The 26,802-nt window shown below is 43.4% G+C and overlaps 1 protein-coding gene across 3 annotated transcripts in view; it reads right to left on the bottom strand.

Moving 5' to 3' along the window:
- The window catches only part of LOC142049462 (single-stranded DNA-binding protein 2-like), a 202,993-nt gene that overhangs the window by 92,101 nt on the left and 84,090 nt on the right, over positions 1-26,802 (bottom strand). For all 3 annotated transcript variants that reach the window (XM_075077202.1, XM_075077203.1, XM_075077204.1), the window contains exons 2-4: positions 21,228-21,300; positions 8,051-8,112; positions 6,180-6,264 (exon numbers count right to left, since the gene is read on the bottom strand). In XM_075077202.1, the coding sequence (XP_074933303.1) occupies positions 6,180-6,264; positions 8,051-8,112; positions 21,228-21,300 (220 nt within the window). The remainder of the gene's footprint in view (positions 1-6,179; positions 6,265-8,050; positions 8,113-21,227; positions 21,301-26,802) is intronic.

Here is a 26,802-nt window from a genome sequence, read left to right as displayed (position 1 = left end):
GGGAGGAGGGCAACCATTGCTCGGAGACTGGCTGGGTATTGGTCTAATTGTGGGAGTTGGTGAGTGATTTGCCTTTGTTGGGGTTTTTTCCTTCGCTTATTAAACTATCTTTACATCAACCCACAAGTTTTCTCACTTTTGGTCTTCCTTTTCACTCTCTTGTCCCACTGGGCAGGAGGAGTGAGCAAGCAGTAGTACAGGGATGTTTTTGCTATTGCTAAGCAGTGTTTACATAGAGTCACGGCTTTTTCTGCTTCTCACACCACCCTACCAGCGAGTAGGCTGGGAGTGCACAAGAAGTTGGGAGGGGATACAGCTGGGACAGCTGACCCCAACTGACCAAAGGGGTATTCCAGACTATATGATGTCACGCTCACCAATAAAAGACTGGGGGACGAAGGAAGGGGGAACGTTTGGAGTGATGGCATCTGTCTTCCCAAGTAACCATTACACGTGATGGAAGCCCTGCTTTCCTGGAGATGGCTGAACACCTGCCTGCCGATGGGGAGTAGTGAATGAATTCCTTATTTTGCTTTGCTTGTATGTGTGGCTTTTGCTTTACTTATTAAACTGTCTTTATCTCAACCCCTGAGTTTTCTCACGCTTACTCTTCCGATTCTCTCCCCCATCCCACCAGTCGGGGACTGAGCAAGCAGCTGTGTGGTGCGTAGTTGCCAGTTGGGGTTAAACCACGACACCACCACAACACAGAACAGGCAATATAACTAATCTAAAGGAGTTTTGGTTTTACTGTTCTTTTACACAAACAGTCAAGAACAGACCGCTATACACACACAGACAAGACTCAGTTTTCTCGATTAGTTGATGGCAAGTTGAATACGAGTCAACCATGTGCCTTGGCAGCCAACAGGGCCAACCGTGTCCTGGGGCGCATCAAGCACAGCATAGCCAGCCAGTCGAGGGAGGTGATTTTCCCACTCTACACTGCACTGGTGCGGCCCCACCTCGAGTACTGTGTGCAATTTTGGGCACCTCTATATAAGAAGGACATCAAACTATTAGAGTGTGTCCAGAGGAGAGTGACCAAGATGGTGAAAGGTCTTGAGGGCAAGACTTACAAGGAGCGGCTGAGGTCACTTGGCTTGTTCAGCTTGGAGAAGAGAAGGCTGAGAGGTGACCTCATCACAGCCTACAACTTCCTCAAGGGTGGGCAGCGGAGGGGGAGGTACTGATCTCCTCTCTCTGGTGACCAGTGATAGGACACAAGGAAATGGAATGAAGCTGCATCGGGGAAGTTCAGATTGGACATTAGGAAAAGGTTCTTCACTGAGAGGGTGGTCGGTCACTGGAACAGGCTCCCCAGGGAAGTGGTCAGAGCACCAAGCCTGTCAGAGTTCGAGGAGTGCCTGGATGACGCTCTTAGTCATATGGTTTAGTTTTAGGTAGCCCTGCGAGGAGCAGGGAGTTGGACTCGATGATCCTTATGGATCCCTTCCAACTTGAGATATTCTGTGATAAATTTAGTTGTATTCAATGACAAGCAAAGCACATGCTGAAATTTTATGGCAAACCAAACAGTGAAATGATCCTCATCACGCGAAAAAATGTCTAAAAAAACCATGACATTATTTTTGCTACTGCAATTAGAAACTGTGAATCTTAAAGAGACGTAATCAAGTCTTTCTGTATCTAATAATTTTATGAGTCAACCTGTGTGTTTCCAAATGACTAGCAACTAAGTTGGTTGAGGCAGCAGTACTTCAGAAATCATTATATCATGCCCAAGTACTTCCCTCCTCCATCAAACAATCTTAAATCCTTTTTTTTTTTTTTTTACAGAAGCAAAGACAGAAAAAATATTAGGTCACGTAATGCAACCTACTTAGCATTAAACATGACTTGTCTGGTATACTAGGCCATGCACACCTATAGCAAGAATAATTTTCTTAGGTCAAGAACACCACATACCTAATTAAAAATTCTGAATTGCTAATATGAATTAATAAATGAGCCTTCTGTAGTTTTTGTACTTGACATTTACAGTTTTTAGATATGACAGTGCAACCCTATTACTTGACCTGTAATCTAACAACAGGGTTTTGATATTATCAAACCCCTCAGCCTGACTCAGAAGCTAGAATTCAGTCACTGGCTTTATGACAGTCTTCATTGATGATGGAATTTTGATTCCTCTTGAGTCAGTGGCCAAACTCTACATGGGTCAGGATTTCACAGAGCATTTAATAAACGTTTATCTTCAACTACTATGAAATATGCTTTACTGTATTTTATAACCATTTGTCATGTGCTTTAATATGAATGTACAATACACTAATGAAATATTAAATATATAAACAATTTCAAAAGTATGCATTTGTCATGATGGAGATTATTTTACTAAACAAAAATCACATGATACAAAGGAACAGCATCTGTTTTGCTAGCTATCAGACAAGTTCATCTCAACTGTGACAAAAATAATGCAGCAGCTAGCTTTTCCTATCACCTCAAAAGATTAAGAAAGAGTGGGTTACAGAAACACCTGGTGAATGTATTTATAAAATAACCCAATTTATTTCTAAAATAAACATTCATCCTCTCTTATGCAGACTGATGTACATACAGAAGCATACCATGATCTCATTTATTTTATCAAACAAGACTTTATACAGTAACTTAAACATTCACACAAGCACACAATTCTATCACACACACCATTCGAGTATTTTATCAGTTTTTTGAATTATGATAATAAATAGCAGACAGAGCTGAGCAATAAGACCATGTAATAAACCAAGAGTTGAAGTCATAAATGCTATGAAGTTGATACCAAGACATTTTTTAATTTGACATAATTTTGATTCAGCTACTCAAATTCTTAGTATACCTCAAGTTTTAGATTCAGTAGTTAACTTAGTGATCATTGAACCTCTCATGAGTTTAAAGAACTGTAGATTCCACTCCTTTTTTCAGTCTCCAAGTACTTTGTTATTTAATTTCACAACTTTTATAGGTTTCATACATTTTTGGCTGCATTGGGTGTAAATGGCAAGGTTTTTTGGAGGGCAGCCTGCAGGGGTAGCCACTGTGGGAGGAGGTCAGGGGCTGCCCTGCATCAGACACAGCCAGTTCCAGACAGCTCCACAACGGCTAAAGCTAAAGCTGAGCCCATCAGCGAAGTTTGTGGCGCCTCTGTGATAACATAGTTAAGAAAGGGCAGAAAATGCTGAGGAGGAGGAAAGAATGGAGGGAACAACAAGGTCAGAGAAGTAAGAAATGCTCCATGGCAGAGCAGGCGCTCCCCCAATGGGACTGCAGCCCATGGAGGACACATATGGGAGCATAGGAATGAATATGAAGGAAGGAGCAGCGGGAAGAACAGAGTGAGAAGCAAGGAGTGGCAGAGAAAAATTTCCACACACTGACCCCGATCTCCTGAGCTGCTCATTGTCTCACTGAAAGGACTGAGTGTAACCCACGGTGATAACATGGGGGGAGGAAAGGTGTCTGGAGTGAAGCTGAGCCTGGGAAAGGGGGAGGAAAGGTGCTTTCCCGAAGTGTTTAAATGTTTGTCTTTGTTTCCCAATACACAAATCAGTAATTAAATGTTTAGCTTATGTTCATTGGCAATACGTTAAGTTAAATTCCCCAAGTCGAGTCTGTTTTGCCCGCAACAGTAACTCCCGAGTGATTTCCCAGTCTTTATTTCAACCCATGAGTTTTCTTGCACCTGTTCTTTCTATCTCACTCCCCCTCCGAAACAAATGGGGGGTGTGGGGTGTGGGTGTGTGTGAATGAGAAGCTGCGTGGGTGCTTGACTGCTATTCAGGGCCAACCCACCACATTGGCTTTTGTTATACACCCTATATTGTGAGTGCACAATGGCCCGCTGAAGACAACTATCATACTGTGGATTCTGTTCTCCACAAATTTACTTCACTATAGTCATTCCTTACTGTCATAATCTAGTCCTGTAAAACTATTCCTCCTTCAGTGGGGAATTAAACATTGCTCTAATAGCAAGCATTCATAACAGCAAAGCTATTGCAATATTGCCTTCTTTTTCAACCACTGTATATTTAAAATCAAATAGGTAAAAAAGATGGCAGAAATTTGTACTTGCAATAGTTACTTTGTTTTTAATTTGAGGAATATGCTTTACCAATTTGGGTGACCTGAACACCTCAGTGGATGTGAAACTTCCTCATAATTTTGTTCCCAACTTCTCTCTCACACATTTTTTTTCATTGATTATGACAAGTGAATAATCAATGCAGCATAGACACTACTGTGCAAAACTATCCAAGCTCCTCTACTAGTCAGCCTCAAAATCTAACCACCAAGGACAGGGTATTAAAGTGTCATTAGCCTATAAGTAAAATATGATTAACAGTTCTAATTGTGTTAAGGGTGCATTTGTAACATGGTCTTTGTTAACTACAAATAAGGCAAGATCACCATCAGTTCACATATTATAGGATGCTGAGCCGTCATCAGATTATGACAATTTGTGTCAGTATCTTGAAAGGAAATAGACAGTGGAAAATGATCACTTAGTTGATTTGTCTAAATTTTTCCAAATTTCTGTTCATAAGGCATTGTGGTATGGCAGCCTACTTTTAATTTTATGCGCAGAAATATTTTTCTGCAATAATTAGAAAATATTTTTAAGACAGACCTAGAAAACACTCAAGGAAAGAGGTTTCAGAATTATATAATTGGGGGAGTGTTTATATTCCTTCTTTATATTATACGAATGGCCCAAAGGAATGATAAACCCAGCTCAGTCAGCCTCCTGAGGATTTCGTCAGTAAAAAGGAAATCAACAGAAGAAGAAGAGCTGACATAGTAAATGTATCCTAAAGTCCATTCCAACTCTGGAATGCAGTTCCAGAGTGCTGGAGCTCTCCATTTACATTATGAGAATATAAAAAAGGAATGGAAAACTGCCACAGTGGTGTTGTCGTTGCTAATTTCTAGGACTTTTTTTTGGCCCTTGCAAGCAAAACACCACCAAACTTCTTGCTGTGTTTCGAACTGGAACTCAGTGGCAGCAAAATCAGCATAATACTTTTGTCCCTTCCCCTTTTTTCTTTTGCTCTAGTAGACTAGACGATGTATATTTACCTTGTTCTATGATGCTGTGCTGGTTTTGTCTGGGATAGAGTTAATTCTCTTCACTGTAGCTGGTAAAGTGCTCATGGCACATTGATGCTTTAGTAGTTGTTAAGTCGCTAAGTAGCGCCTATAGTGGTCAGGGACCTTTCCAGCTTCCCATGCTCTGCCTCGTGGGCAGGAGGCCGGGAGGGGCAGGGCCACAGCCAGGGCAGCTGACCCGGGCTGGCCAATGGGATATTCATTCCATACCATGTGACACCATGACCAGTATATTGGCCGGGGCAGTTGGCGTGTGGGGAGGGGGTGGTGGTTGCAGCTCCGGGACTGGCGGTGTCAGGTCAGCGGGCACTGAGCGGCTGCGTCACGTGCTGTTTGTTTTGGTTGTTCATTCCCCCCGCCCCGGGTTTCGCCTCTCTCTCGTTACTTTCCTTTTCATTGCATTATTATTGCTGTTGTTGTTATCATTGCTGTATTTTAATTATTAAACTGTTCTTATCTCAACCCACGAGCTTTACCCTTCTGATCCTCTCCCCCATCCCGCCAGTGGGGAAGTGAGCGAGCAGCTGTGTGGGGCTGAGTTGCCGGCTAAACCACAACAGATGCATAAGTGTTTACTACTGTAACAAAAAATACTTATTTCAGGATACCAAAATATCAAAAGAATAATCGCATGTTAAATCAGTATGGTCCTGCCAGAAGCCATGGGATCAATTACATCTACTGAACTGTCTTTTCTTTAGCATTGACAGGGTATGGTTATTTGGCCAGCACACATCTGTGCTTCTATTTGGCCTGGGCCTTTGCGACTGAGACCAGGCTGCTGTGTCCATGGGGGAGAGACAGAAGGACAGCCTTCATTCTGCATTAATATATGGGGCAGTACTTTGACCTGTAAGAGAGATTCCAGGAGTTTTCCCATGTGACACTGAGTAATCACAGGATTAGACAGTCCTAATTCTAAGGCATCCCCGGAAAGCAAATGAGAGTTACTTATATATGATGGACTCCTGCATTTTTGAGTCACCATCCTGCAGAAATGTTTCTCTACCACATTCATACATACAATTAATAAAAACATGATAAAGATATATAAAACTTACGTAGTCATGAAAGGCTTTTGCTTCACTTGAATGTTCACATGTTTCTCGTCTTTCTGGAGCTGCACAGTAGAGATCCCAAAATACACTGCAAGTTAAGAAGTAACAGATATGGTGAGAAAATCATTGTAATCCTCATAGATTTTATGGTGTACACATACCACACATATATATGTGTGAAACAGACATATCACTTTCTAGCCAAGCGCTGAAAACACTTACCTCTATGAAAGAATTCAGCTTTGTAAAACATCTATGAGGAACCAAGTCTTGTTATCTGATTCTCTGAAGCAAGCAGTGCTTGTATTTATTTGAAATCACTGTAGTAGAAACCAGGAAGCTAGTCTAATATACAAGCTTTCAGAGTATAAAGCAAATTAATAAAGCTCTGCATTTAACCTCATACCTCTGCAACTGCTGCAATTTACTACCACAAAGCACTGGAAGGCACAGATCCATACAGTAATACTGTGATGTTGTGAAAAGGCAAGAAAATTAAGAGAAAACTGGGATTTCTTCCAAGTTCCAATACTGTCCTTTAAACAAAAGTTCCTAGAGGAACAAATGTATGGATAAGAGTAGGAAATAGAAGGGTATGCTATCCTATAGTTCTTGGTTGATAAAGAATGAAAGAGTAAAAGGAAATTATGCTACTCCAATAAGTCTTCCCCTGCCTCAAATTGAGTTATACATGAATCGATTCTAACACACTCTAAGTATCTCTGAACTGTTAAGAAACAGTATATAAGATATTTCATTATGGCAGGAATGTTAGCTTCAACGTTTCTAGAATGAATTTATCTATATGCTAGAACAATTAAAAGAATAACATTTGTTAGTTTCATTTTGTTTCTTTATTGTTTTAGACTTAACCCTCTAACTTAGCCCAGCACCATAATTCAGAATTGTGGAAAATTTGACCACTCTGCTGCAGATGATCAAAATTAAGGATAATGCAGGCATCGGAGATACAAGGAGCAAGTTCTCCTTGTCAGGCTTCCGTCACTTAATGAAAAGCAGAAAGGTCAATAAAGAATATGTCATCTTCCACACAGCTGTACAAATCACATGGCTTTTTATATTCAAGTGGGACTACTTTACAACTTATAGCTTAATTCTTGTACAGAATTCTTGTATGGATGGTTGTCCTTATTCTCCATAATTTTGAATTCTTGCAAATGTAGCCATATCATATATATTAAACTCACTGCTAAACAGCAGTCTCTTTTTGCCTTGGGAATTTTATATATACAAATGTGCATATATACGTAAAATTTGTATATTTTCCTCTAGACACCAATATATATAAGTAAGGAGCATCATGCATTAAAAATTACAAGTCAGCTCTGTGTCCTACCCATATTCTGAGCTGAGAGAAATTGTAAAAGCAGCTACTACAACTCCAAGCTCACGCTAACATACACTGCCTCTCAAAAATGCTAGTAGCTTGGGTTCAGCTAATGCCTTTCATATGCTATTCCCGTGACTAAAACGTGCACTAAAGACCGAGGAAGCTCACATCTATTTGCAGGGTCTCGGTATATATTTCTTTCAAATGTAGTTATTCAGGATATAGAGAATGAGCTCTTAAATGCACAGTTTAATAAAAGATGGTAAACAAAGAAATGCAGGCCATCTTCTTTCAAAGATGCTGCCTTACCAATCCACTATTCAATATTTCTTTTCCTGTATCTAATATCTGTATACTCTCCTATATCTAATTTTCTGTTCTTTCAACACTTTATGAGAAAATAGTCCTTGATACTCATCTTCACATACTTTTTACAATGTCCACCTGAATTTCCTGACTCCAGACACTGGAATTCACAATGAACATATTCTAAAAATCAGAGAAAAATAAAATTGACACTTACCACCACCAGGAGTGCAAGAATCCTGGGGGCTCCCCTAGTGTGATGTTTTTTTCCCATCTTATCTAAAGAGAAACAGTAAAAAAAGTCTGTGCTCTTTTTGTGATCACTGTGACTAAAAAGCATTACATAATTTATTCAGGTAGTAAAAAAGGAAGAACAAAAGATTTTGTAGTTATGAAAGGCTTTATCATTATCAGTCTAGGTGGCCATATCACTCACTCTATCACACTGTGTTGGGTTGACCTTGGCTAAGGGCCAAATGCCAACCCAGCAGCTCTCTCACTCCCCCTCCTCAGCAGGACAGGGGGAGAAAATAGGATGGGTTGAGATAAAAACAGGAGGTCGCTTACCAGTTACCATCATGGGCAAAACAGATTCAACTTGGGGAAAATTAATTTAACTTATTGCCAATTAAAAAATAGAGTAGGCTGATGAGAAACAAAATGAAAAATAAAAATGACACCTTTTCCTCCACTGTCCCTTTTTCCCAGGCTCAACTTTGTGCCTTCATTCCCGGCTCCGACTCCCTCTACCTCCCCACCCCACCATCATCCCGTAGCCTCTGGGGGGTTATAGTCAGTACATAACAATTCCTCTCTGCCACCCTTTCCTCATCAAACTTTTCCCCTGCTCCAGCATGGGTCCTTCCATGGGCTGGGGTCCTTCCATGGGCTGAAGTCCTTCAGGAAGAAATCTGCCAGAGCATGGATTCTCCACAGGCCACAGTTTCCTTCAGGAAATATCCCACTGCTCTGACATGGGGTCCTCCACAGGCTGCAGTGTGGATATCTGCTCCACTGTGGTCTCTTCCACAGGCTGCAGGGGAATCTCTGCTCCCATGCCTGGAGGCCCTCCTTCTTCTCTGACCCTGGTGTTTATATGGTTATTTCTCTTTTTTTTCTTCACTCTTCTACTCATCTGGCGTTTGTGTCCTTTCTTAACTATGTTTTCACAGGGGTGCCACCAACTTTGCTGATTGCCTCCGCTTTGGTCTGCAGTGAGGATGTTGTGGAGCTGGCTGGAACCAGCTGTGTCCAGCACAGGGCAGCTCCTGAACTCTTCTCACAGAGGCCACCCCTGCAGCCCCCACCACTGCTACCAAAACCTTGCCATGTACAACCAATACACACACTTATTAATTTAGCTGATGCCTCTTATTTTAGCAAAGCATGGGTTGGATTTATTTTTAAAAGATTTTGAATACAATTTTATTAAGGATCTATTTTGTATCTCTCCACCATTAAGACAGGGGTTTATTTAAGTTCAAAAATGCATAACAAAAAAATGTTAAAAAACATCCCTACAGTTGTCTAAAAGATTTTCCAAGAATAATTCCTAAGAAAAACATAACAAGATACAGAACTAATGTTACTGATTTAGCAGGTGGCAGTCTTCTCTCCACATCTGAAGTGAACAAACATTTTAGAATTCTCAAGTGCTTTACTGTTAGAGGTAATGTGACAAATCTGACTAACATCAGAATAACAACAGAGTTATAACCCATTCTCTCAACATGCAATGAAAATGTAAAACTAGTTTGGCTTGATTTGTCTGCACTGGAAAACTCTGTTGAATATAAATATACTATCTATGCTTGCTTTCCTACCTGAGAACTCTGGTTTATTTAGCACTGTTTTCAAAGGAAAAGCAGTTTAAGAATTCTTACCTTTGACTTCACACTTTTATTGTTGATCAGCTAACACATTAGACAACATAAACACACTGTGAAATCATTCTGGCTCTCTGCAATTCTTTAAAAGTGTTATATCTTAACCATTACCACACAATCATTTTATTAATGACATAGTCATCAGCTTGTCCTTAACTACAAAACTAAAGAGTTTGAACTATATAATAAAGCCAGTGTGACTGCTTAAGCAACTCTATCACAAATAACTTAAGATTCTGTAGAAATCCATACAACACTGTTAAGAAGCCCAGCTCATCTTAAAACGAGGCGGAAACCAGGGCATTCTATATACTCCAAATTCCTCCAGTTACAACTACATATAGTATTATTTCCTGCACGAATTGATAAAAATAATTGTTTACATACATACCATATTCTGCTCTAGAGACAGAAGTAATGGCAGATGAAAGGATCATTATTTTAACTAAATGCTTAAACAGCTTTAATATGAAATATATATAAAGATACATATAAAGATATAGAAATGCTTAATATAAAAGGTAGACAGTGTTCATACTGCAAGAGGCACTGGTAAAGCTGGGATTTTTTTCAAAAGAAAAAAACTTTGACTTTCAGCTCCAACTTGATTTCCACACTGGATCCGACAGTCCAAGAGAGGTGAGGCTGCTGCAGCTACGCCTCCCCAGGTCTAACCAGTAGTGAGGCTGAAGATTTATTCCCAGTAGGCATACGCACACAGCGCACACATATACACCACATATATATACACATGGCAGGCCACACAGATCACAGACAGACACTCAGAACACACACATGAACACAGACAGCACCAACAGCCTCATCCTGCTCCCCTCTCTGGATGAGCAGGATGGAGGTCCACTAGTGAGAATATCTATACATATGTATAATGTGGATCCCTCCAGCAGCTGGGCTCAGACACTCAGTCTGCCCAGTAGCTGCCCCTGGATCCCAGTCTCCCTAGTTGCTGGCACCTGGACACATCCCCACTCCAGTTGCTGGAACGGATCGTCTCACACGTGCATCCAGAGCTGGCTGGGACTCCCCTGGTCCCCCAGTAGCCAACCCCCGCAGTGGTCTCAACCTTAGAGACCCAGGCCACTTCACCTACTTGCCAGCTAGTCTGGCTTGATCTTGCACACCTGCACTCACTCCAGTTGTTAGCACCACAGACATATGGGCCTCTGTCCCCTGGTCCCACCCCAGTGGCTGACACTTGGTTTCACTCACTCTGGTCTTTCCAGTCACTGGCACCTCCAACCTGCAGTCCTAGCCCAGTTGCTGGCACCCAGACCCTCACTCACTCCAGTTGCTTGCACCACAGAAACACAGGCCGCTATGACCTGAGGTCTCACTCCAGTTGCTGGCAGTGAAGTCCAGTCACTCCAGTCTCTCCAGTCACTGGCACCACAGCCACACAGGCCCTCTGACCCATGGTCTGACTCCAGTTGCTGGCACTCAGCCCCCAATACACACTCACACAGCACATAGAGAATCCCTCACCCAGGAAGGAGTTAGAAAGTTTAATAAGATAGGACAGACTGCACTGATCAGGCGCAAGGTATGACCAAACAAATGCACCCATCAGCACCTATTTACATGCAATTGGCCCTTTTATCCCCTTACCTCTCTGTTTTCCTCACACTTGCTCCTCCCCAAATCACCTAAATCCCTCCCCTTTCTCACCTTTGGCTCCTCCCCTAAACATACCAAAATGCTCTTCCCTTGCATCCCATAATGTGTCTCATACCTCTGGGCAGCAACCCCTCTCAGGCCGAAAGGTGCTCTAGTGTTGACTCATCTCGATGGGTGTCACATCTGGACAATGGGGCTAAGGGTCTCTTGGGAGAGGCCCAGACAGGGTATCCGTTCCTCCAAGTCCTTAATTTGGGTTCTTGCCTGCCTTGGGACCACTGTGCTCCTCTGGGCTTGTGGAGGTAGGCCTTTGATAAGGCTATCACAGAGTTGATAGCTCCTGTGATGGACTTGGGAGGAGCTGGGTCAGGATATTATTATTTGGGCTTCCCCTCCTTGTCTTTCTGGGCTCATTTGTGGGTGTGCAGACAAGCTTTATTACAAAACCTAACAGTGTACATACTGTAAGAGGCACTGGTAAAGCTGGGATTTTTCAAAAGAAAATAAAACTTTGATTCTCAGCTCCAACTTGATTTCTACACCCAGCTCTTAAGAAAGTTAAGCATATATATACACCATCAATAGCTTGCAGGAGAGGAATATATAATTAGTACACCTAAAACGGGTTTTTTTCACTCTCATGTGAAGTTACCTAATGTAATTTTGATGTATTATGTAAATGGGCACAACTATTCAAAAATCATTCTGCTGTTTAAAAATTACGTTAAGAGATAACCTAGAGGCACTATCGTTTCTGTCAGCAAAGTCGGCAGAATGCGCCAACTGCATGGAGCTTCATACACACACCCCCACCCCCCGCTAAGTAGCAACAGATATATAAAAGGACTTTTTAAAATATGGCACTCTTGCCTAAGCTCTGCCAGATAAAAATGCTAATTAAAACGAAAAATATAAATAAAACCCAAAGCTACTGTCCTGGTTTCAGCTGGGATAGAGTTAATTTTCTTCGCAGTAACTAGTATGGGGCTATGTTTTGGAGTTTTGCTGGAAACAGCGGTGATAATGTGGAGATGTTTTAGTTGTTGCTAAGCAGTGCTCACACTAGTCAAGGACTTTTTCAGCTCCCCGTGCTCTGCCGGGCGCACAAGAAGCTGGGAGGGGACACAGCTGGGACAGCTGACCCAAACTGACCAAAGGGATATTCCATACCATATGATGTCATACTCAGTATATAAAGCTGGGGGAAGAAGAAGGAAGGGGGGGATGTTCAGAGTGATGGCGTTTGTCTTCCCAAGTAACCATTACGCTTGATGGAGCCCTGCTTTCCTGGAGATGGCTGAGCTCCTGCCTGCCCGTGGGAAGTAGTGAATGAATTCCTTGTTTTGCTTTGCTTCCGTGCGCGGCTTTTGCTTTACCTATTAAACGGCCTTTATCTTAACCCATGAGTTTTCTCACTTTTGCTCTTCCAATTCTCTCCCCTGTCCCACCAGGGGGTGAGTGAGCGAGCGGCTGCGTGGTGCTTGGTTGCTGACTGCTGACTCAAGTGCACTCCTCTGAGGCATGAGTGCTCCTCACATCCATTGGGAATGGCTTGGAAGGACTTGCATTTACCACCAGGCATACACAGTACTTCTGGGATGTTTCAAAAGCAACATACTGAAGAAGAGATACAATATATAGTCAAAACCAAAAATTGTTTCTGAAATTCAATTAGAGTAAAAATTATGGCTGTGTAGAAAGCCCTCACAATGTCTACGTAGTATTTGAGCTCTTCAAAGCAGGGCTTGACAAGGAAATGGCCTGATTCACAGGTCTTACGCTGGTCCTTTTTATTGGGTCACATTTCATCTTGATAAATGTATTCAAAGAAGGAGCCTGAAGGGAATATGGAAGTTTGGGGGTTACTTGAGGGTTTTCTTTTCTTTGTTTTGTTCTTTTTTTTAAAAAAAAAAAAATGCATTCTGTTACATCTGGTAGATGTCAGTCTTTCTAATCATAAAAAGAATCAATCTTAAAAAGAATTATGAAGAATTATTAATTTAAAAAATTACCCACATTGTCAACTATACCAATTAAGTTCATAACTGATGTTCTATTAATCAGGAAATGTCTACCTTCCTGGTCCAGCCAAGCTAATGGAATTATTCCTTCAAGGCTGGAACCTAATTTCCAAGGATACTAAAGCATTAAAATATGTGGGCTAAAGATCAACTCTTGAAGGAAGATGTAGCAGCTCGGACATCAAATGAAAGATTCTGGAGCAGAGCAGCTTCCTCTGTTTCAAAAATTTGGGTACCTCATCTGAATAGCCTTTTTTTAACCCTCATAAGAAAATGACGTGCTTTACATTAAATCTATTTGTGCTGGCTCCTTGCTATTTTGCCAATTGTACAATAACTACATATGCTGGGATGAAACAGCTATTGAGTTACTTCAATCAATTACTTCACACCATGTCTCTAGAAAGGAAGTAATTTGCAGACCAAGAGACTAGAGCTATAGTTAATAAACTAGAGGTCTCTGCAATCCAGAGACCCAGGAAAAGGCTAGTTGAACACGAGGTCCTACATTTTAGAGATGAAGGCAACAAAGCTTTGAAGGCTGTACTCAACAGGGACCACAGAGACATGGAAATCACAGTGCATCTTGTAAGTAAGACCAGCAGAGGGCTTCTGGAACTTACTGATCTGTGAATTGGTTCCATGAAATGTAAACTAGACACAATGCATCACAAAAATGTAGAAATGCTTAAGACAACCCTCTCTAAGTTACCTAATATCAGAGTGATTTAATGATATCCAGCTTAAATTTTCTTTTTCTTAATTTTGTTCCATTGCTCTTAGTCACTTTCCCTGCTCAGATTATATATGCTTACTTCTTTTATGCTCCAGTAGTCAGTTTTAAAGCTACTCTGAACTAGTTCATCTTTAAAAAAAAAAACCACCCAACTGTTCTGGCAGCTACAGACTGCCAGAGCTGAGAGGGCATTGAGCCCAGACAGCCGTGCTCTTTCAGGAACGACCAAACCAATATCAATTTCCTCCTATGCCACATGGATAGCTCCTAAAACTGAAGCATCCTTGCAACTAATTCACTGCAGTAGGGCAGTTGCTTCTCAACAGGCATGAGTCAAAAAGTAAAAAGACAGATGGAAAAACATAACTTACATAATATCATAAATTACTTGTCTAGAAGACTTTTTTTTTTAACTTCTCTCAACTGTTGTTCTCTCATTTTCATCCTATATGCCAATAATAATTTTCTAACAACTACAGCTGACTCACATGGGGTGGGGGGTTGAACTATTATTTTGTGGTTTACAGCCCACAAGTGCTGCTTTTGACACTTGCCAATTAATTTATTTCCTCCAAGTTGTACTGATGCATGTTTTTCTCATTCTGAACCTCATTTTATGACTTTCAGACCAAATATCAGGGTTTTTATTTTTTTCCAGGTTTCTCTGTATTAGTGATAACTGCCTTTTGTTCCAACATGCAACCATTTACAAACATTACTAGAATAGTCTTTGCCCTTCTGCATTGCTAATGAATGGGACAAACAAGCTCACAGCTCTGTGTGAAACCTAACAGACAATACATTATTAATTCTTTCTACCTCGTACTCATCATCTTTTGGCTAGTCTCAGCCTGAATTTGAAAGCTGTGATATATTTTCAGATTGCATTAGTTTGGATCTGACATTTTCTCTATAGGCCAAGTTTTAATTAGTTTTAAGAGAAACATGTCAAGACAATATACTGAATAGTTTCCTGAAATCCAAATGTCACAGAAGTTAAACCGTCAACTACTCATTTTGCAAATATAACCTAAAATCAAAATGAGCAAAATGAATCCTGCACAGTGTATTATTTATGTGACAGCTGTTTTGTAAAAGCCAAGACAGTACTCTCCATTATTCTCCCACTCTACTCAGCGCTTGTCAGGCCACACCTGGAGTACTGTGTACAGTTCTGGTCCCTGCTATACAAAAAGGATGTGGACAGGCTGGAAGGGGTCCAGAGAAGGGCCACCAAGATGATCAGAGGACTGGTGATAAAGGTTCCTTAGCTGTCTCCCAAGAGGTGAAACAGAAGAGTAATCACCTCACGTGTATGTCTACAAATGCACACAGTTGTGCTGGTTTTGGCTGAGAAGGGGTTCATTCTCTTCACTGTGGTGCCTGTGGTGGTTGGGGACCTTTCCAGCTTCTCGCGATCTGCTGCATTGGCAGGAGGCTGGGAGGGGCGGGGCCACGGCCAGGGCAGCTGACCCCAACTGGCCAATGGGCTGTTCATTCCATACCATGTGACACCATGACCAGTATATTAAGGGGGGGAGTTGCGCTCGAGCTGGCGTGGTGTCGGGTGGTGAGCGGCTGCATCACGTGCAGTTTGTTTCGGTGGTTCATCCCCATCCCCCCTTCCTCCCACCCCAGGTTTCACGGCTCTCGTTGTTCTCCTTTACATTGCATTTCTGTTGTTGTTTCTTTTAGGTTTAATTATTAAACTGTTCTTATCTCAACCCACGAGCGTTACCCTTCTGATTCTCTCCCCCATCCCACCGGTGGGGGAGTGAGCGAGCAACTGTGTGAGGCTGAGTTGCCGGCTAAACTACGACAGCAGTCTAGGTAACAAACAGGAGGAACTGGAGCTCATTGCCCACTCAGAAGGGTATGACATCATAGGAGTAACTGAAACATGGTGGGACACCTCAAATGACTGGGGCATTGCAATGGACGGTTACAGGCTCTTTCATAAGGACAGGCAGGGTAGAAGAGGTGGAGGAGTTGCACTCTACATTAAGGAAAACCTTGAATGTATCAAAGTCAACTATGGTGATTGCGACTGCTCTATTGAATGTCTCTGGGTTGAAGTCAAAGGGGTCATATCCAAGCAGGACCTCACAGTGGGCATCTGCTATCGACCTCCTAACCACGATAACAAAGCCGATGAAGCGATATTTGGGGCACTAAAGCAAGCTTCTGGCCAACAGAACCTGGTCCTGATGGGTGACTTCAACTACCCAGACATCTCCTGGAAGAACAATACGGCAGCTCGCATGTCATCCACCAAGTTCCTGGAACGGATAGAGGACTGTTTCCTGATACAAATGTTAGATGTGCCAACCAGGAAGGAGGCACTGCTGGACTTGCTGTTCACAAACCGAGAAAACCTGCTTTGTAATATCTCGGTTAGTGATAGCCTTGGCTGCAGTGACCACAATATTGTAGAGTTTGGGATCCTCCTGAGTGTGCTGAAGGTCACCTCTAAGACAAGGGTTCTGGATTTTGGAAGAGCAAACTTCAGTTCACTCAGGGCTCAGCTGGGAGGGATTCGATGGGAAGCTTCCATGAAAGACAAAGGAGCTAGTGAGTGCTGGGAATTCTTCAAGAACTCTCTACTGGAAACACAAAGCCAATTTACCCCCTACAAAGGAAAAGGAAGTAAGCGGAGCAAGAGGCCCCCATGGCTTAACCATGACCTCCTGGGTCTACTCAAATCCAAAAGGGAAGCATACCAGAGATGGAGAAGTGGAGGATTATCCATCGAAAGCTACAAGGGCATTTCCAGAGTGTGCAGAGATGCAGTTAGAAAAGCAAAAGCCCAACTTAAATTGAAACTGGCCATAGATGTCAAAAACTAACAAGAAAGATTTCTTCAGAGATGTCAACCACAAGCAGAAAAAGAAGGAAAACATAGGCCCACTGTTAAACGGAAAAGGAGAGTCAATCACCAACAATGCAGAAAAGGCAGAGGTCCTCAACACCATCTTCACCTCTTTCTTTACCAGCACTGTCGGGTCCCAGGCTTTGGGAACAAAATTGCCGGTTGATCCAAACACTGACCTGCCATCAATGAAGGAAGAGTTAGTACGTGAATTATTACAGGAGCTTGACCCCTACAAATCAATGGGCCCTGACGACATCCACCCGAGGGTGTTGAGAGAGCTGGCTGACATCATCGCAAGGCCACTCTCCATAATCTTCGAGAAGTCATGGAGAACGGGGGACGTCCCAGAGGACTGGAGGAAGGCAAATGTTACCCCTATCTACAAGAAAGGCTCGAGGGAGGATCCGGGTAACTATAGGCCCATCAGCCTTAATTCAATCCCTGGGAAAGTTATGGAACGAATCCTCTTGGGGGCCATCACAAGTCAAATGAAGCACGTGATTGGGAAAAGCCAATATGGCTTCACTAAGGGCAGATTGTGCTTGACAAACCTGGTGGCCTTCTATGACAAAGTGACTTGCCTGGTTGACATGGGGCGGGCAGTGGACATTGTTTACCTGGACTTCTCCAAGGCCTTTGATACGGTCCCCCACAGTCTCCTCCTGGAGAAAGTAATGCATTATGGCCTAGAGAAGTGGACTGTGCAGTGGGTGGGGAATTGGCTGACAGGCCGCACCCAAAGGGTGGTGATAAATAGCTCTTTCTCAAACTGGCAACCTGTCACAAGTGGAGTCCCCCAGGGATCGATATTGGGCCCAATGTTATTCAATATCTTTATAAGTGATCTAGGTAATGGCATCAAGTGTAGCCTGATGAAGTTTGCTGATGACACCAAGTTGAGTGGGGAAGTAGACACTCCAGAAGGGAGAGCTGCTCTGCAGGAAGATCTGGATAGGCTGGAAGAGTGGGCCAACAAGGACCTTATGAAGTTCAACAAGGAAAAGTGTGAGGTCATGCACCTGGGAAAACATAATCCGGAAGTGCAGCATGGACTGGGATCCACCTGGCTGGAGAGCAGCTCTGTGGAAAGGGAGCTGGGGGTCCTGGTGGACAGAAAGCTCAACATGAGCGAACAGTGTGCTGCTGCGGCCAAGAAGGCCAACAGGATGCTGGGTTGCATCAAAAAGGGCATCACCAGCAGAGATAAAGAAGTCATTATCCCACTCTACTCAGCGCTTGTCAGGCCACACCTGGAGTACTGTGTACAGTTCTGGTCCCTGCTATACAAAAAGGATGTGGACAGGCTGGAAGGGGTCCAGAGAAGGGCCACCAAGATGATCAGAGGACTGGGAAGCCTGCCATGCGAGGATAGGCTGGTAGAACTGGGTTTGTTCAGCCTTGAGAAAAGGAGGCTTAGAGGGGATCTCATCACCATGTACCAGTACTTAAGGGGTAGTTACAAAGAAGATGGAGACTCCCTTTTTACAAGGAGTCCCATGGAGAGGACAAGGGGGAATGGACACAAGTTGCTCTTGGGGAGATTCCGATTGGACACGAGAGGAAAATTTTTCACAGTGAGGACAGTCAACCATTGGAATAATCTCCCCAGGGAAGTGGTTGACTTGGCCACATTGGACACCTTCAAGAGTCATCTGGACAGGGTGCTGGGCCATCTTGTCTAGACTGCGCTCTTCCTAGAAAGGTTGGACTAGATGTTCTCTGAGGTCCCTTCAAACCTGGGAGACTGTGATTCTGTGATTATCGTCTCTTTTTTTCTCTTATTTTTGCATTGCTTTACTAGAGGAAAAACAATTTTCAAAAACATACTTTAATATAAACGTAAATTGATACTGGCACAATTTTTACCTGTTTTACCTAGCCATTATGTGAATTTTCCATGATCTCTACCTAAACCAACCCTCCTGTTCTCTTCCTTCCCTCTTCCACCTCCAAAATCCAGAGCGTTGCAAGGGGGGGGTTGGACTAGATGACCTTTAAAGGTCCCTTCCATCCCAAACTATTCTATGATTCTATGATTCTATAAAATAGCATCACTAGCATATTATCTTTTGGAGGAGTGTGGTGGGTTAACTTTGGCTGGCTGCCAGATGTCTAACAGGCTGATCTCTCACTTCCCCTCCTCAACAGGAAATGGAGAGAAAATAAGATGAAAAACCTTGTGGGTCAAGATGAGGACAGGGAGATCACTTACCAGTTACTGTCATGGGCAAAACAGACTCACCTTGGGGGAAATTAATTTAATTTATTACCAGTTAAAAATAGGGTGGAGTGGTGAGAAACAAAGACAAAACTAAAACCTCTTTCCCCTCCCCTTCTTCCCAGGCTCAACTTCACCCCTGTGTTCCCAACTCCTCTACTTCTTCCACCCACCCCTTGAGTGACGCAGGGGGGGATGGGGAAAGGGGGTTGGCGTCAGTTCATAACACGTCATCTCTGCCGCTCCTTCCTCCTCACACTTTTCCCCTGCTCCAGCGTGGGGTCCCTCCCACAGGATACAGTCCTTCACAAACTGCTCCAGCATGGGTCTTTTCCATGGGGTACAGTCCTTCAGGAAAACACTGCTCCAGCATGGACTCTTCTCCATGGGCCACAATTCCGGCCAGGAGCCTGCTCCAGCATGGGCTCGCCACAGGCTGTGGCTTCCTTCATGGCATATCCACCTGCTGCACCATGGGGCCCTCCAAAGGCTCTGGTGTGGGGCTGCAGGGGGACAACCTGCTTTTCCACGTTTTTTTTTTCCATGGGCTTGTACAGTTTTGGCTGGGATAGAGTTAAATTTCTTCATAGTACCTTGTATGGGGCTATGTTTTGGATTTGTGCTGAAAACAGTGCTGATAATGCAGGGATGTTTTAGTTGTTGCTAAGCAGTGCTTACACAGAGCCAAGGCCTTTTCTGCTCCTCACACTGCCCTGCCAACAAGTAGGCTGGGGGTGCACAAGAAGTTGGGAGGGGACACAGGTGGGACAGCTGACCCTAACTGACCAAAGGGATATTCCAGACTATATGATGTCATGCTCAATAATAAAAGCTGAGGGAAGAAGGAAGTGGGGGACATTCGGAGTGATGGGGTTTGTCTTCCCAAGTAATAGAGCCCCGCTTTCCTGGAGATGGCTGAACACCTGCCTGCCCATGGGAAGTAGTGAATGAATTCCTTGTTTTGCTTTGCTTCCGTGCCTGGCTTTTGCTTTACTTATTAAACTGTCTTTATCTCAACCCATGAGTTTTCTCACTTTTACCCTTCCCGTTCTCTCCCCTACCCATCTGTGGGGGAGTGAGTGAGCGGCTGTGTGGGGTTTAGCTGCCTACCGGGGTTAAACCATGACAGGGCTGCAGGGGAATCTCTACTCTCGCACCTGGAGCGCCTCCTCCCTCTCCTTCTTCACTGACTTTGGTGTCTGCGAGGTTGGTTCACCTTTTTTTCCTCACTCCTCTCTCTCACAGCTGCTGCACAGCATGTTCACCCCTGACTTAAGTATGTTATCACATTTCAGAAAGGTATGCTCAAGTACCTTTCTGAAATGCCTGTACATGAACACATGCAGCATGGGGAATAAACAGGAGGAACTAGAGGTCTCTGTGCGGTCACAGGGCCCTGATCTGATTGCAGTCACAGAGACATGGTGGGATAGCTCGCATGACTGGCATGTTGTCATGGATGGCTACAGGCTTGTCAGGAAAGACAGAACAGCAAGGTGAGGTGGGGGAGTTGCTCTTTATGTGAGGGAGCAACTGGAATGCATCGAGCTGTGCCTTGGAGTGGAAGGAGACCAAGTTGAGAGCTTGTGGGTAAAAATTAAGGGACAGCCAAATATGGGCGACACTGTTGTGGGCGTTTGCTACAGGCCACCTGATCAAGAAAAGGTACTTGATGAAGCCTTCTACAGACAGCTGGAAGTAGCCTCACAATTGCAGGCCCTGGTTCTTGTGGGGGACTTCAACCATCAATGCACTCTCTAACATGCATATTTATTTGAGAAATTAGGGGAATCTTTCTCAGTGTAGTAGCAAATCACAGAACAGTTGGGTAACAATTAATAGAAAAAGTAATTATACTAAGGCATATAAAATGACATAGCAAACTGGCTTTTGCAGGATCAGAAATCCATGCTGGTCAATGTAAACTGATATCCAAGGTTGTCACTGCTATTTATTTTAAACCAACATATTTATTTCATTTGCACATGCTTTAAAGTTATGGAAAAAAAAAGATGGGAAAACATACCTCTGATAAAAATGTCTGGGCTGATTTCTGTGCTCCTACATGGAGCAGATATTCATATACGTACAGTGCTAATCTGAAAAATAAAGAAGACAATATTTAATACTGTGCATTTTTTTGTTCCTCTTTTTAGAACCAAAGGATTTCAGAAATCAGTGTTACACACCGTTTCCTTTCGGAAACCATTATGCACCAAGCATGTCAAATCTATTATCTATACTGAACTTTTAAAAGTAGAACATGTAGGTCAATCTGAGCAGAATTTTAAAAATAGTAGTTAATTAAATATTATTTAAAAAAATTAATTCCTTTATGTCAATATTTTAATGATATTTAGACAGGTGCCCACTTAGCTAACAAATGACCTACTGCTGCCTTTTTGCCCACTATAGCATGTTTATTGTAAACATAATATATTCATGCAGCGACCGTGATTATTTTTCCAAATCAAAATTTTTATATGTAGAATGTGTCAAGCTGTGAGCACATGTGAACAATAGTCTATGCTTATTGAAAGAATATGCACACTTCAAGCTACATCAGGAAAAGTAATTACAGAATCCACGACACTACTGTAGCACAACCACATCTCTTAAGCAGAGCATAAACATATTTTTAGATTTATTCAGGTGTGCATCTTTGAGTTCTGATGCCAACACAGCTACAAATTATTGTCACAGTTCCAGAAGAAGCTTCACAGTGATCTTCAGCAGGCAGGCACATCTCCAAGTAAATCAATAGAGCTGGCACAAGGACCTCATTACAAAAATGGGACTCATACCCTGAATGAACATCCACTAGAACTTGGGCTGAGAATGCCTTTTAAAAATTGAAGAACAGGTAAGTAGTAAGAAATGAAAATTTCTATTAATATAGGCTTTTCTATTAATATAGGCTAGTTCTGAGTTAGAAAACTAAACATGTAGCACTTCCTATTCTGCAACTGATTCTCTAGAGACGTTCCTGTCTGTGCATTTTTCAAGTCTTTCTAAATGAAATCTCATTTGTTAAGATTTTAGTCTCTGTTTAAAGTAATGATTTAATAATGATGCTTAGAAATTGTCTATAAAACATTTCAGTCCAAGAAAGAAAAGAAAGTCAGGCTGCACTCCTTAAAAAACTACTAGCTGAACTGTTTTTAAGAAGCAAAATCTATGAGTTCCCTTTGTGATATACCGCTATTTAATATTTAAGCATATGATTGGTTTTAGTTTGAACCTTGAAAGGGACTATACCACTTTTTAATTCTAGCATTTTACAAAACAGTTTTCTGTTAGTTTGCATTAAGTCATATGAATAAATACAAACAGTGTGATAAGGATAAAGCACTTAAGTTATTCTAATGAAGCATGGTACCATTCATTGCTCAAATGCCTCACACCTCAGAGATGAGACAGTAATATGCTTTTTTAAGTACTGTGAAGAGAGAGAGGATCACTTATTCTAGTCTCTCATCTCAAAAGCACAACTGGATCTTTCACAAAAAAAACAGTCAGATCTTGTTGACTTAATACTTTCCAGCTGAACTATGATTCAATTTTTAAGCAATAAATAATTACAGACAAAACCTAAGATCAGAAAGATATAAAAGACAGAGGAAGAACTTTTTATAATAACCAAGATGACTTATATACCTAGTAACACTTTAAAATATTTCATTTGTCTTCCAAGATGCACTTTTTTTTGTTGTTTTTATCAAAACATGAAGCCTGCAGTTCAGAGAAAAGGATTTGTGTGATCATATCCTTTCTACCCCCCCACAGGAATCAAAAAAGCACCAGAACCAGGCGTTTATTGCAGATACACCACCTTCATAAGTCTGCCATCTATTAAAAGAAACAACGAGCGCTCGTGGTGGGTGACTCTCTGTTGAAGGGTACTGAGGCACCCATCTGCCGACCTGACAGGGAGTCATGAGAGGTATGCTGCCTTCCAGGAGCCAAGGTCTGAGACGTTGCCGAGAGGGTGCCACAACTCATCAGGAAAACAGACTGCTATCCACTATTACTATTTCATGTAGGCATGAACGACACTGAGAGCCATAACCTGGGTAAAACCAAGGAAGACTTTCGAGCCCTGGGGGAGCAAGTGAAAAACAGTGGCGCCAAACTGATCTTCTCTTCCATTTTGCCAGTTCGAGGGAAAGGAGCAGCCAGAAACAGGCGCATAATGTATATCAACTCCTGGCTACGTGGCTGGTGCCACCGTGAGGGGTTTGGCTTTTATGACAATGGGGTGTTCTTTAATGATGACAACATGCTAGGGAGGGATGGAATCCATCTGTCTAAAAGGGGTAAGGGAATCTTCAGCAGTAGGCTGGCTAACTTGGTGAGGTGGGCTTTAAACTGAAGGACTTGGGGGGTGGGATCCACTGTGAAAATGCTCACACCAGCACGTCCAAGGGGGGAGTAAGTCAGGCCAAGCAGTGTGGTGATAAAGGTTCCTTAGCTGTCTCCCAAGAGGTGAAACAGAAGAGTAATCACCTCACGTGTATGTCTACAAATGCACACAGTTGTGCTGGTTTTGGCTGAGAAGGGGTTCATTCTCTTCACTGTGGTGCCTGTGGTGGTTGGGGACCTTTCCAGCTTCTCGCGATCTGCTGCATTGGCAGGAGGCTGGGAGGGGCGGGGCCACGGCCAGGGCAGCTGACCCCAACTGGCCAATGGGCTGTTCATTCCATACCATGTGACACCATGACCAGTATATTAAGGGGGGGAGTTGCGCTCGAGCTGGCGTGGTGTCGGGTGGTGAGCGGCTGCATCACGTGCAGTTTGTTTCGGTGGTTCATCCCCATCCCCCCTTCCTCCCACCCCAGGTTTCACGGCTCTCGTTGTTCTCCTTTACATTGCATTTCTGTTGTTGTTTCTTTTAGGTTTAATTATTAAACTGTTCTTATCTCAACCCACGAGCGTTACCCTTCTGATTCTCTCCCCCATCCCACCGGTGGGGGAGTGAGCGAGCAACTGTGTGAGGCTGAGTTGCCGGCTAAACTACGACAGCAGTCTAGGTAACAAACAGGAGGAACTGGAGCTCATTGCCCACTCAGAAGGGTATGACATCATAGGAGTAACTGAAACATGGTGGGACACCTCAAATGACTGGGGCATTGCAATGGACGGTTACAGGCTCTTTCATAAGGACAGGCAGGGTAGAAGAGGTGGAGGAGTTGCACTCTACATTAAGGAAAACCTTGAATGTATCAAAGTCAACTATGGTGATTGCGACTGCTCTATTGAATGTCTCTGGGTTGAAGTCAAAGGGGTCATATCCAAGCAGGACCTCACAGTGGGCATCTGCTATCGACCTCCTAACCACGATAACAAAGCCGATGAAGCGATATTTGGGGCACTAAAGCAAGCTTCTGGCCAACAGAACCTGGTCCTGATGGGTGACTTCAACTACCCAGACATCTCCTGGAAGAACAATACGGCAGCTCGCATGTCATCCACCAAGTTCCTGGAACGGATAGAGGACTGTTTCCTGATACAAATGTTAGATGTGCCAACCAGGAAGGAGGCACTGCTGGACTTGCTGTTCACAAACCGAGAAAACCTGCTTTGTAATATCTCGGTTAGTGATAGCCTTGGCTGCAGTGACCACAATATTGTAGAGTTTGGGATCCTCCTGAGTGTGCTGAAGGTCACCTCTAAGACAAGGGTTCTGGATTTTGGAAGAGCAAACTTCAGTTCACTCAGGGCTCAGCTGGGAGGGATTCGATGGGAAGCTTCCATGAAAGACAAAGGAGCTAGTGAGTGCTGGGAATTCTTCAAGAACTCTCTACTGGAAACACAAAGCCAATTTACCCCCTACAAAGGAAAAGGAAGTAAGCGGAGCAAGAGGCCCCCATGGCTTAACCATGACCTCCTGGGTCTACTCAAATCCAAAAGGGAAGCATACCAGAGATGGAGAAGTGGAGGATTATCCATCGAAAGCTACAAGGGCATTTCCAGAGTGTGCAGAGATGCAGTTAGAAAAGCAAAAGCCCAACTTAAATTGAAACTGGCCATAGATGTCAAAAACTAACAAGAAAGATTTCTTCAGAGATGTCAACCACAAGCAGAAAAAGAAGGAAAACATAGGCCCACTGTTAAACGGAAAAGGAGAGTCAATCACCAACAATGCAGAAAAGGCAGAGGTCCTCAACACCATCTTCACCTCTTTCTTTACCAGCACTGTCGGGTCCCAGGCTTTGGGAACAAAATTGCCGGTTGATCCAAACACTGACCTGCCATCAATGAAGGAAGAGTTAGTACGTGAATTATTACAGGAGCTTGACCCCTACAAATCAATGGGCCCTGACGACATCCACCCGAGGGTGTTGAGAGAGCTGGCTGACATCATCGCAAGGCCACTCTCCATAATCTTCGAGAAGTCATGGAGAACGGGGGACGTCCCAGAGGACTGGAGGAAGGCAAATGTTACCCCTATCTACAAGAAAGGCTCGAGGGAGGATCCGGGTAACTATAGGCCCATCAGCCTTAATTCAATCCCTGGGAAAGTTATGGAACGAATCCTCTTGGGGGCCATCACAAGTCAAATGAAGCACGTGATTGGGAAAAGCCAATATGGCTTCACTAAGGGCAGATTGTGCTTGACAAACCTGGTGGCCTTCTATGACAAAGTGACTTGCCTGGTTGACATGGGGCGGGCAGTGGACATTGTTTACCTGGACTTCTCCAAGGCCTTTGATACGGTCCCCCACAGTCTCCTCCTGGAGAAAGTAATGCATTATGGCCTAGAGAAGTGGACTGTGCAGTGGGTGGGGAATTGGCTGACAGGCCGCACCCAAAGGGTGGTGATAAATAGCTCTTTCTCAAACTGGCAACCTGTCACAAGTGGAGTCCCCCAGGGATCGATATTGGGCCCAATGTTATTCAATATCTTTATAAGTGATCTAGGTAATGGCATCAAGTGTAGCCTGATGAAGTTTGCTGATGACACCAAGTTGAGTGGGGAAGTAGACACTCCAGAAGGGAGAGCTGCTCTGCAGGAAGATCTGGATAGGCTGGAAGAGTGGGCCAACAAGGACCTTATGAAGTTCAACAAGGAAAAGTGTGAGGTCATGCACCTGGGAAAACATAATCCGGAAGTGCAGCATGGACTGGGATCCACCTGGCTGGAGAGCAGCTCTGTGGAAAGGGAGCTGGGGGTCCTGGTGGACAGAAAGCTCAACATGAGCGAACAGTGTGCTGCTGCGGCCAAGAAGGCCAACAGGATGCTGGGTTGCATCAAAAAGGGCATCACCAGCAGAGATAAAGAAGTCATTATCCCACTCTACTCAGCGCTTGTCAGGCCACACCTGGAGTACTGTGTACAGTTCTGGTCCCTGCTATACAAAAAGGATGTGGACAGGCTGGAAGGGGTCCAGAGAAGGGCCACCAAGATGATCAGAGGACTGGGAAGCCTGCCATGCGAGGATAGGCTGGTAGAACTGGGTTTGTTCAGCCTTGAGAAAAGGAGGCTTAGAGGGGATCTCATCACCATGTACCAGTACTTAAGGGGTAGTTACAAAGAAGATGGAGACTCCCTTTTTACAAGGAGTCCCATGGAGAGGACAAGGGGGAATGGACACAAGTTG

Source organism: Phalacrocorax aristotelis, chromosome W, assembly GCF_949628215.1.
Source record: "Phalacrocorax aristotelis chromosome W, bGulAri2.1, whole genome shotgun sequence".
NCBI classification, from domain to species: domain Eukaryota; kingdom Metazoa; phylum Chordata; class Aves; order Suliformes; family Phalacrocoracidae; genus Phalacrocorax; species Phalacrocorax aristotelis.
Note: the sequence above shows the minus strand (reverse complement) of the source record. Positions and strands in the feature narration are given on the sequence as shown.